General features: G+C 38.5%; 1 protein-coding gene across 11 annotated transcripts in view; it reads right to left on the bottom strand.

Moving 5' to 3' along the window:
• TTC27 (tetratricopeptide repeat domain 27) overlaps positions 1-12,728 on the bottom strand; it is a 157,098-nt gene that overhangs the window by 32,818 nt on the left and 111,552 nt on the right. For 9 of the 11 annotated variants that reach the window (XR_015802287.1, XR_015802291.1, XR_015802288.1 and 6 more), the window contains exons 20-21: positions 9,741-9,937; positions 9,417-9,581 (exon numbers count right to left, since the gene is read on the bottom strand). Coding sequence is in view for 1 of the 11 variants with exons in the window: in XM_014876407.2 (XP_014731893.2) it covers positions 9,815-9,937 (123 nt within the window). In the remaining 10 variants the exon portion in view is untranslated. Of the gene's footprint in view, positions 1-9,416; positions 9,582-9,689; positions 9,938-12,728 lie in introns of those variants that run through there. The other 2 variants (XR_015802284.1, XM_014876407.2) reach the window with 2 other exon arrangements.

Here is a 12,728-nt window from a genome sequence, read left to right as displayed (position 1 = left end):
ATTTGAGAGAAGCCCAAGAGAAAGGATCAGAAACCTCTGCACTTCCATTCTCCTCCTTGAGCCATCTGCATTACCTTTGCTGACTCAAGGGTTAACAGGGAGTAGCCAAGTCTGCCAGGGACTTTCTGTCCAAACTCCATCTGTGAAACCTGTGGGTTCCTCTTAAGGGACTATGCTGGTGCACTGGGACCTGGAGAGATTTCCCAATTTCCCTGATTCCAGAAAAGCCATGTTGCAGGGAAAAGGAGGGTTCTGGGAAGGTACACAGCCTCTCAAAGAGCATCCTGAAAACAAGACAGCTGTTAATGAGTTGCAGCAGGGAAGGCGAATATCTGAGGTGGTGATTGAAGGCAAGGAAGATGCAACAGAAACAGCAGCTGCAAAATTTACACTATATAGAGGGTGTTGCCATGATGCTGGAGGGAGCAGGGTGTCAAAGATCCCCTTCATGCAACTGCAGATAAAGCTGTTATTCCTGCCTATAAGGCCCCTCTCAGAGTCCAGGGAAGAGAAGGAAAGATAAATAGGAAATTGGGAGGCCATTATCTATCTCTTATGGGTCCTTAGAAAGAGGAACTTGGTGGCAAGAGCCACAAGTAAGAAAGGAGCAAAGAAAAAAGCAAGAATGACTGTGCGTGACCCCTGCTGTCAACAACACACACTTATAGCTTGATGCCTCTCTTGGGCATCAAAGTGCTGGAAGGCAAAGGAAAAGAATAGATGCCTGGAAAAGTGGGTATCTTGTTCCTTGCATGGTTCTGACAATAGCTCATGGAGGTTTTCCTGCTACTGTGGCTTAGACGCAAAAAAAGCAAATAGGGACAAGGAGAGCGTGTGCATATTTGTATCTAGATTTTGTTTGTAAATGAGAAAAGTCCAAAGAATAATTCAAATCTCTCTTAACTGGGCTTCTTAGTGAGAGTATTGCTACATCATCCTCTCCAACCGCAGGCACAGAGCTGAGCCCTGAGATCTCCCAACCCCCATCTCCTAAACCCTCCCACCCCATGGCTGCACTACAGTCAATATTTACGAGTGAGACTTATAAAACAATTTTATACCCATGCCCTAATTCTGCCACAATTAAACACCATCTCCAGAGCTGCTCTGAGATCACTGATGGTATCAAGAGCAAATGGGACAGTAATTTGTAAAGACATGTTAGCATTGTTCGCCTTTAAAAGGCACAAACCCGCACACATACGTGCCCTCGCACATACACAATTTTGCCAAGCATTACAGCCAACGTTATTTTTAAGCTTCTGTCAAATAGATGCATGACTGCTGTGGGGATTTTACATGTTTAAAAAGTCTAGTATTATTTCAGATATTTTCCTCTTAAATCTCTACATTTTATATTTAATTATTTTTCCAAACAGGTTTTGAAATAGTCACAAAGCCTCAACACATTTAAGCTTGCAAAAAGGCATATTTAAGGTCTGACAAGACTATGTTTAAGAAGGTTTGAAGAATCACTACTTTTTCAAGGATACTGTTCTTACTATATGGCTGATAAATCTATACAGACACAGAGGTAACTTTTCTCCACTGCATCCAACAAGAATATGCAAACAAATCAGGCTAACATGAAGAACAAGTTATGAGAGCTACTGTTTTAAACTGTGAGGCCTCAGTTTTAGGAAGCATTCTTTACACTACAAATCCCCAAGTGAGTAGAAAGGCTGTTTCACCAAGTTTCTCAGGGGAAGTTCACGGCCTCTGCATTTGACAGATCAAAATAACACTGCTGCTCCATTCCTGAAGTGGTGGTGAAATATTTTCACTAGAAGTCTCAGAGAGAAAGTCCAAAGGAATAAACCAAAACACCCTAGATTAAATTTCAGTGACAATAAATCAAAACATGAATGCTTTTAACAACTCAAATGCAATTGCTTGTCTGCACAGATACTACCTTGCCATCCCATAATACAAACCCATTTGTTTTCACTGATGCAGAACCTTGTTGTAGAAATGCCATTACAGCAACAAGCAGCATAAGGGAGGATATCAGGTTTTCCTTTGGATTTATGCCTTGAAAGGTAAGTATATCTGCACTATATCCAAAACACGCGCAGGCAGGATGTGACAACGTATCCCAGTTGTGTTCACGGTTGTCACAGTAAGGTACTTTCATTGCTTTCCCAATACTTTCTCAAGAAACAGACTTATATGAAAAACAGAAATAATTTGCAATCTTCTAATATGAATGTATGAGAAAATGTCCAGAAAAGATCTAAATACGTTCCAAAGTTCCTTGGCTCAGCCCCCCAAGCTTCCCCATGTAGCATCAAACTGGTCACTCAGCTAAAGGCATTGCCAGCAAAACAACACAGGACTCAACTGCTTTTAGAAAAAAAAAAAAAAATTGCTAAACTTTCCTTTTAGAAACCAAACCAACAAACAAATCACCCCACCATGGTATTCACAAAACTGGTATCATTTTCACTCAGTTAAACCTCATGGAAATAATAAAACCTTAACCAGAAACTCTAAAATTTAGCCTCAGGCAGAATGCTTGAAAGAGCATAAATCAAAAGCTCCCATGATATCCACAAGAAACTTGGTTAAAGCCAGTGATATTATGCAGCAGGCACTCAAGCACTGCAGTAGCAGGTGGCAGCATTCATGTGCAGGAATGATAAACTAGGAAAAAAAAAACCCTACAGTTTCAGACATGTTACCTTGGGAAGCAGAACATTCCAGATTGCTTTGCTTTGCCTCGAGGCAGAAGGAGGATCACTACAAACAAGAGACATGTGTGCTTGTGTGTTCTACTGCAATACCTGCAGTACGTTACGCAGTTGGTGTAACCCAGTCAAAGCAGAAAACTCTTGGTTTTACCCAAGAGAGTGAGGCACTCAAGAGTATAATAGACACAAGATATCGAGGAAACAGGGTAAGCAAAGGCTTAACCTCAGGAGATTGAATCTTTTCCAAAATGTTCAGGAAACTTGGAAAAATCCTACTTACCTCAGTGCCAATCCTCCTGATTAATAGCTTGCCGGAAGTTGGCTACAGTTCTGTTTCGGAACATACCAGAATCTGTATTTGATAACTTTCTGCAGTGAAACAGCACGTGCAGGCTGCAGCAAGTATCCCAGTGCCTGTGCCACCTGTGAATGGCATCACAACACTGTGTGTTCTATGTACTATCACTGCTTCATTTCATTTTATGGACTTCACTTTTCACATTGTTTCCACAGGCCAGTTACTTTTTTCTCCTTCCTCCATTAATTTTTAAATTACACAGAACTCAATTTAAAGTTCTATTTGAAATGGTGTAGGTTATTCTACATCTATCCTTTACAACTGGCTTTGTCCACCTATCAGCTTTTTTAGAAATAAAAAAAGGACAGTAAAAACCCTTGCAAGACCAAATGAAAGACATACTTCAGCTAAAAACCCTCGTCTGTTTAGCATGACAATAAGTTAAGATTACAACAATTATCTAATTTAGTAGCTTGCCAAGCTTATGAATTACTTGCCTGTTTTTCACTTGCAAACAGAAAATGCAGACTGATTGACACTGTGTTAACTATGCCTGGCTTTAGGACTGCATAGAATTTACAGTCAAATTAAAAATTTCTCTAACAGGAGGTGATAGCATTGACAATACCAAAACCTGAACCATGGAAGATGGATTGCTACAAATAAAACAAGTTAAAAAATTGCAGGTACCTCTGGAGCATTCCCTGACAGACAATCCCTCAGACCACATGGGCTGTTACAAATCCTGCAGTACACTGGTGTTTGCACCTGGAAGTTGGTTCTTTTAACTTCAGGCTATTGCCAAACCATGACTTACTTTTCTCTCCAGCTGCATCTGTTACTTCTGGTTGGTCTGCCATTTCCCTCTGGCAATATATGTTCTGCTTATTTACTGCTCCAACTTTTACTTTGCTTTCCTGTCTGATGAAGAGAGCTAATCTTTTTTTCCTTGTTTCAGCAGTTCCACAGGGACCATCATCACCATCTCTGGGTTGCTGTTCTTCCTCCATAGTCGGAGTTTTCTGGCAAACACTCGTGGTGCTCTTAACTCCCCTTAAACATAAAGGTTCTTGCTCTCTGTCTCATTCCCAAGGGGCTCAGCCAAGACAGAGGGAGAAAATGCCCTTTTCCCACTCCTTCAAGTAACTCTTATCTCACTACAAATTAAAATTTTCATGCTACTGCCAGCTACTCTCTACAGTAATGGCAATCTTAAGGTCCTTGCTAGCATCTTTCCTATAAAGACCTCATTGACAAACCTGAAAGAAGCAGGGAAGAGAGATTACAGGGAGGGGACGGTGAGATAGTACTGCTGGAAAGGGACAAAATGAAATTGCTGTGAGGCAGAAGCACACAAAGAACTATAAAAATTAGAAAAACAGTTCCTAAGCAGGAAAAATCCTTGGAAGTGGATGTAATCATTGTACTTAAGACAGAAAGAATATGATGCTCATTTAGAGATGACAATGGAAAAGAGCTGAACTGTAGGGGTTAACTTCTAAGAGCAACTTTAGAAATGTAGCTGCTTCATTTCAGCAGTGATGTCATTAATAGGCTAACTTGTAGTTTTGAAGATCTTCATGCTGTTAAATCCCAGCATGGCTGTTGGCTGGTACATCTTTGGCTGGTTTGTTACACTGATTTTTGGCCCAGAACTCCTGTAGTTGACTCACAGGTCACTGAGGTTTAAAATAAATAGGAAAAAAAAAACTGAGAAGGGACATATGACATCACTGGTGATGAAAAGGTTCTTGGTGTGTTCTGAGAAAACATTCAGGTCAGAGCAAACTGGAAACAGAAAAACGGAGATTCATACTTAGGTTAACTTGGAAAACAGTTCTGTAAAGAAAGCAGAATAATTTAACATAGATTTTTAATCCTAAACCACTCTGTTGTTGCAGAGGTTAATTTTAGATTTATATTGGTATTAGTGGATTACATTTGGAACACATCTTTCATCTAACCCAACAGAGAAGAGCAGCAATTACTTAACTTGGCATCCTTGTCTTGCTCAGTGAAGAGAGCCTGAATACACAGACTTACTTTTTTTTTGCCTTAAGGGAATCAAAAGTGCAAAGGAAAGTCAAAAATGCAAAAGTGAGAGTGAAAGGATAAATTCTATAAAAATAGTAAAACAAAACAAACCAAAAAGTCCAAAAAGAACATTGCTGCTCTTGTCTGATGACTTGCTTTGTTTAAAGAGCAGAAAAAAATTCACCTTAGCTACATCATATAAGCTGCTCCCAAAAGCAAGGTTGTCTCCATTTTCAGTAAGGAATTCTAACAACATGCTGTTAAGTTCCCAATTTTCAACTCATTTGCTGAAAAACAAATACTGTCACTAATAATGATCAGACCTTGGTCTTTAAAGGATGTTAGTAGTTAAAAAGAGAACCCTGTACTACTACACTCAGCCCATAAAGGATGACTCTTTTATTAGTGTAGCTGAAGGATTAGTAGAAATGTTTGTCTAATGAATGCAGCTACTATATTTGAGCACATGCCTGAATAAGCTACTGGTTGATTGAAACCTATCTATTTTTAAGTACTCCTGAATACTGAGAAAACTTACCCTACTGCAGTATTACATTTGGTTTTGTATAAATGTAAATATTTTATTGCCAGTAACTTGTGAAATTCACCTTATATCAGGCAAGTCTTATGCCTGAAACACATTTAAAATGTACAGGAATGACTTTCCTGCATCTGGTCTGATTTCCGGTCTCTGTAATGCATACAGCTTTCATGAGATGTACCTTTCTGTAAATGTAGCTCTTACATCTTCAGAATTAGTAACTGTTTCTGTGACACACAAGATTCTATATATGCATATGCATGTTTATGTATTTATATATACAGGCCACAAATATATAGACACAAAATAAACAAAAAAATAAAATAATTTTTAAAAATAATTTTTGAAACACAAAGCACTTAGTTTGAGTAATCATACTGAAAGCAACTCCATACAGTTGATGGCAATCTTTTCTTCTTTACAGTAAGGTATTTCCTATCAAATTCCAGTTTATTTTTAAGTTCAGAGAACCCAAGTTGTACCCTATCAGCTGTTACCTTTTCCCTATTTTGTATGCACTTCTGGTTCAGAGCTCTGCATGAATGCAGATGAAGAAAAAATTAGGTACTTGTATATTATTTTAGTTTGTATTCCTCTGGAAATAGAATGAGTTTGTTTAGCTTCCTTTCATCTCCTGAAATACATTATGTCCATCTGTACTGTCAGTCACTGATATTGAGATAGAAATACTGAACAGAAGAGCTAAGTCAAAATAATTTCAGAGACTTTACAGCTTCTCTAATGCAGGGTAAAATTAATACCTGTGCTTTTATTCTTCCTGATTTATTTTGAAAAGGCATAATTTTAACCAATGTATGTACACATCTGAAAGCTGATCTTGTAAATGTGTCCTCTGTATTTGATATAAAACATGCACCATTTGTAGAACTGAAAAATTAATCAAAGTTTTATTTCTTTCCATAATTTTAGTACAGAGCTCTGCCTGAATGATGGGATGAGAGCTACCTGCATTTCTGAATGTACCAGTCAGTGTAGTGGAAGAACACCGAGGACAATGTGACATGGAACACAGCGTTTACTGGCCTGTACTTGGGATGACCTGCCTGAGTCAGTGTGGCCCCACCAGCCCAAAGGACATTCACTTCAGCTCATGAGTAATGTCCCAACTCCAAAAAAAACTTTTAGTACCACACCCAGCCCGACACAGCCCTTTGGGTGAATCAGATGATCTTCCCTGGGTTCTAACCACCAGGGGCTAAAAATGCATCATGTGTTGAACCATATTAGGTCAACGACAAAATAACAAACCCCTTTAGACCATGGAAATTAATTCTTTTTCATACATACACATCATACTTCCTGGCTTATACTCATCTTCAAAACTCTGAGACAGTTGCTTTCCCTGTCTGGGTTGGTAGAAGTTGAAAAATCTAGACTCATCTGTTTTACCTCGATGTCACACCACATTAACTCTAATGACAGACAGATATCAAAAGGGGGAAACCCCAACACTTCTCAAGTCAGAAAGACAAAAAAGATCGGAAAGTACCTGAAGTTCTACTGTGAACAGTAAGCCATTCCTGCAACATATTTCTTAATCGAGTCCATGCTACACTAATTAATAATTGGTAGCATGTGCTGTACAAAGAGCTTTGAAAGTAACAGAGGGGTTATAAAGGTATTTGCAGATGTGACAACTGTATCAGGAAAGGACTGTTCAGTTTTTCTAAACTCTTAAGGATTCTGCAGTTGTCATGAGAGTTATCCAAGTAAGAAGACAGATGCTCCCTGTAAAATGGAGAGCTGAAAAGTCTGGTCTGTTTAGGAAATGATTCTTCCTCTTTCAGTACCAGCCAGATTTTCTTTGACAGCCAGAGCTTTTACAGAAACATTGTCTTCGTGACAATGGTCTCCTAAAGCTATTCTGAACCAAATGCTGATGGCATCAACACAGAAAGTCAGTACTATACAAAACTGACATGGTTTTTGTGTCTGGTAAGTTTTAAAAGGCCTGTGATGATCTCCAAAGAAACAGTATGGGATCACCTTGTACCTGAGGAAGATGAAAACACCACCAATACACAGGAAGAGGTAGCAAGTACATACCTGGGAGAGAGATTTACATCAGGTGTTCAGTCTCATTGATAAAGTGGCTGAGGTCTTCTGGCATCATTATGTGCTCTGAAAAGCCAGACTCCTTAATGATGAGTCAGCTCCTGCCTTGCCATCTTTCACACCATGTATATTGCCATTGCATATTTAAGTTATGTATTTATGAGTCTCTGCAGACATCTCCCCTCTATTACACTATTGTGACAGGAAAACTGATGTGCTGTTGTAACACTAGCCATCCCACTCTACAGGAACACCCCGTCTGTTGTCACTGGGCTCTCCCTATATTAGGTGAAAGACAAAGCTGCTTACATTCCATGCATCTACTAAGATAAGGAGGCAAACGGGGAAAAGATCTGGGCTGAGAAAACGTGTGAAGAAGCACTGTAAGGAAAAGACACTGAAAGAGCAGAATGACTTTTTCACTTGACCACCTTAGGCAAAGAAAGAAGAAGAATTCTCAAAAGAACAAAAATCAAAGGGAAAGGACTTGAAGTGTTTTTCATAGACTTCTAATATTCCACATGAAGTGTTAACTTTCCATTTATCTTTTTTAAATGCTAGGCAGAAACCATTACACAAAAATAATTCCGGCTTCATGTTCTGCACCGCCAAACTGCAGCTATAAAAGTGTCTCGGGTAGACTCAATAGAATTACTGTCTTTTAAATCAAGACAACTGAATTCAAATCTCATGTTTTCAAGCTAATCATGAGATATAATTCTGGTTTAAAATTTGACATAAGATTACTATAAAAATTGAAGATTTTTCTGCCACTGAACTATTCCACACTTAAACCCTTTCTTCCTAAAAAAACTTAATGCTGGGAACAATATAGTTTTAAAGATACTTTCTTTTCCTTAGTGAATAAGGCTAAGTCACATCAAAACATAATGACATATCAAAAAGATGGCAGTAGTGCTAGTCTGGCACAAAACTCTCAGCCCTTTTTTATTTTTTCAGTCAGGTGGACTCTTTAATATATGTATAAGCAAAATGGGAGCAGCTAAAGCGAACTCCCTCTGCAAAACCTTTAATGTCTCCTCTATTTCTGGGCAATTTCAACAAAGAGGTGTTTTGGAGCCAGCTATCCTTCACTAGCAGGTAAACTTATTATTAAGCTGGCAATTTCTGTAGGAACCTCATGTGACCAATTACCAAATTAACATGCATGTACTGCTGCTTCAAATCCAAGTAATTGTTTGGTTTACTTGTACCCTCTGGCTTTCTCTTCAGGGAGAAAATTCTTACCATTCAGCATCAGATCATACCACAGACTGTACAAAGCCAGAATATAGATAATCACACCACTCTCATAGGGAGGAGCAAGTCAAAACCATATATGTGAGGGAATTCTCAGAAACTCAGGTTTCTGGAAAACCCTGAAAAAATCTTATTTTAAGAAGAGCAGTAGCAAAGATGCTGAAAAATGAAACCATGCAATATAGTCTAGATGAAAATAAGACACTTGGGTCTAGTCAGATGTAAGTATTTTAGATTAGACTGCAGTTTTATTACTGCCTCAGTGGGGAGAAATCTCCCTGCCTATAAAAGGCCCAAATGAAGTACCAGTTTATTGCCCATGAGACACAAGTTATGTATATTCAATAAACCAATACTGCTTTAAGTAATAACTGTTTGCAAATGCTAATGCAACAAACAGCCTTCCACTTGAACTGTATTATCTGAAGAACAAAAAATACTAAATTCTTGCTCTCTGGACCCCACTCCCACCCTGTAAGCAACTCTGAATTAAAATGAGGCTGGGCTCAGCTCCCACCTCTGCTCCTTGCTTCTTTCATCTCCCAGACCAGCACCTCCCCTCATCCCCCACCTGGGTGGGGCATCCTCCAGCATCCCAGCACCAAGGTGGACGGAGCAGGCAGAACTAATCCTCCAAAATCACCTTACGAACATCAGCAGCTCTCTTCCAGGAAATCTGAGGCTGAAGAACCAAAACATCCAACTTGGTAAGACAATAAGACAGTGGGACCAGGTAAGAAAGAATCTTAAAAGGCAGCCGGAACTTTTGAAAAGAGATGACCACAAGAACAGCACTGTACAGAAGTGTTTATTGAGAGTGTTGTTGCCTGAGAATTGTTACCATTTCATCAGCAAAAGCAGTGGCAAAAGAAACATGTCATTATCATCATCCTGCCCCGAAATTTGGTCCGTATGTCAGCATTGGTCTCTCAGCTGGTTGCTCAGCTCCTGAAGTTCAGCAATCATGTTGTCCATAGCTGTCACCTCATCAGCTATCTCACTGTGAACCTCATTACTTGTTACATCTATGAAAAGTTGCTGCACAACAAAAGGAAATGCGTGTAAGTACTTTATAAATAAATACCTTTAAAAGATACAGACAGTTTCTCTCTTTCAGGGGCTAGTCAAAACACAGGAAGCTCATCATCTCTATACTGCTTTTGATAATTTTGTAAACTATGATGGTTTCTCTCTAAGAAAAGGCCATTTTGTGGCTAATAAACAGACGTTATATACACACATAGACATATATCCTGCATATTGACCTGAAATCTGTGCCACACACCTGACATTGTGCTAAAAGGGTCAAATCCTCCTGGGAACATGGGATTTCTGCTCTGACCTGACTACCTGTGCTGAGTCCTGATTCCACTGAAAGTAAAGGACTTTTTCATGAAACTCAAATTAGAAGAACATCTCACACATTCTGTCACTGCAGTTTATAAGCCCACCTGCTGACAAACGGGTTGTGAATTTTAATGATCATTTTCCCTAGTGTCATACTCTATTGCTTCATTTTCTCCAAAAACTCAAATAAGTATTTTTTCCCATTTGACATGCATGGGTGGAGGCATTCACCTGAGTGTAACTAAGTTATACCAGAGGAAACAAAACACTACAGAGTAATAAAAATAGATTGTTCTTAAGGACCTTAAGACATTAACAGAAACAAACAAAAAAAGCAATTAACTCATGAGCAATCATAATCTGCATCTATTTAATACTGAGACTGTGTGAGGTACCTCTACACAAAAACATGGTGTGGGGGGAACACCCAAACATGTTTCCCCCTTCATCATGTAAAGGGAGAATGATTCACACTTCATTTGACACAAACACAAAGCTTACATTTAGGGACAAAAACAAACTAAGAAAACAAAAGTTCCTCTGGAATACATTTGTACATCATTATATCATCAAAACATAATGGGATAATACAGATATGTATATAAACAAAAATGTACTTAAAAGGCTTGAACCAAGGTATTCACTGTGCCTCAAAACAATGTTGTCACTGAAACACGGAACATCTTACACAAAAATAGGAACATGTTCGTGCTACAAGTACAGACACTTCTTTGACTTTCAGCCCAAAAACTGCACACTGGGAGTGTGACAGAAAAGTTTGGTTCTTTCTGGTAAGACAGCTAAATAAATCAGGATGATAAAATTATTTTCTCTCTCTTTTTTTTTTTTTCCCTCCTCTACACACAGTTTGAGAAATCTATTCAGCTAGAGACAGCCTGGGGAAGTTTCAAGCACCATCATTCTTTGGGCTTTGTGCCCCAAGTTTCCTCAAAACAGTGCCCACATTGCAAGCATTTACAATGCATCTTCATAACCTTCCTCTTTTTTTTCAAAGACCCCACCTGTCAGATCCAAAACATGTATCGGGACAAGGACCAGATGAGTGCCCACTGTGCTATTTGCACAGCATGTGACTGCCCAGCAGGCCCTGGACAGAAAAGAGCCCAGTAGCAGCACATTTCTGGTCTGCAGCCTTCGGAACATTGGGGGTGCTTCCTGAGTCTGGCACAACACAGGAGCTCAAGCATCAAGAGACCGAGATCCTGGAATCAGTGACATTGTTTCACCTGTTCTACTGATTTGCTCCAATTGCATGTCCTGAATACAAAATTTTGGAATTTTTATCTTTTATTTTATCAGTTATTTTCACTGTTCTTTTATTCCTTCTGAAATCTTAACTAGTTAGTCTGCTTTTAGCCCGTGTTTTAAGTGCTTCTTTCAGCTGAAATTAAAAATGAAAAAAAAAACCCCACACTAATATTGACTCACAGGACAGCAAAAGTAGATGCAGTCAAGCTTGGACAAGCATAAACAGTGCTAAACTGTTTGTGCATAGGATCTGACAGAAGATGACTGAGATTTTAAACTACAACACACTTTGAAAATTCAATGACTTCAAATTAAAAGTAAGACAGCATCTTGGAAGGGATGCAAAACCAGTGAGTTCACATAAAATGCTTCATTTCTAATAGGACAGTTTGCTCAGAAGTACCATAAAAACATTAGCTGCCAATAATATAGATGTTCATTTAATTGGTGCCTTCGGAACTTAAAATAGAATCTACTAGACCCATATTTTTTTAATCTTTCAGATATCACATGATCTTTCATAATATAAGTTACCTGTACTTGTATTCATATAATTTGTGCCATATAATTTATATATAATTTATTAGTGCTTTTTCTACAGTTACACTCAGTCTATCATATTTTGTGAGTAACAGCAAAACATATTTCTCTTTTTTCAACACATTCGAAAGTCTTACCTATGCCTATATCTAAAAGCTGAATTACAGATCCAGCTTGTGTTTGCTAATGCGATTTTCCTAGGCTTTTATCCTTAAAATTAAAGGACTTAAGACAAAATGAGCCAAGTTTAGCACACTGATGATGAATCAACACTTTGTAACATAAGCACACATTATAAAACTCCAGCTCTCTGATGCACAGTTGCTAAGTCCCCTCCACACACAGGAAGAATCCCTCTTAAGACAAAATGTGCATTTTAATAGAAGAAGTAAGATTCAAATACAGTGACTTTTTCAAGTAATTGATATCTGAATTGGTAGGGTATCCACAAAAACCAGATTAAAAATTAGTTCTGCCTTTTTATAAATAACTCTTTTTAGTACACTCCAAGTGATGCAAAGCAATCTTGACACATCTGGGTCTTTTCTGCATGTTTTGATACATTTTTTCTGAGACTGCCTAGTTTATCCCATGACTACTCACATTAAAAGCAGGTCTTTGAAACGACTGATTGCTTTCAAACACTCAAATCTGTTTGCCCAGCATTTTAAGT

The sequence above is a fragment of the Sturnus vulgaris genome, chromosome 3 (genome assembly GCF_052056855.1).
Source record: "Sturnus vulgaris isolate bStuVul1 chromosome 3, bStuVul1.hap1, whole genome shotgun sequence".
Lineage (NCBI taxonomy): Eukaryota > Metazoa > Chordata > Aves > Passeriformes > Sturnidae > Sturnus > Sturnus vulgaris.
Note: the sequence above shows the minus strand (reverse complement) of the source record. Positions and strands in the feature narration are given on the sequence as shown.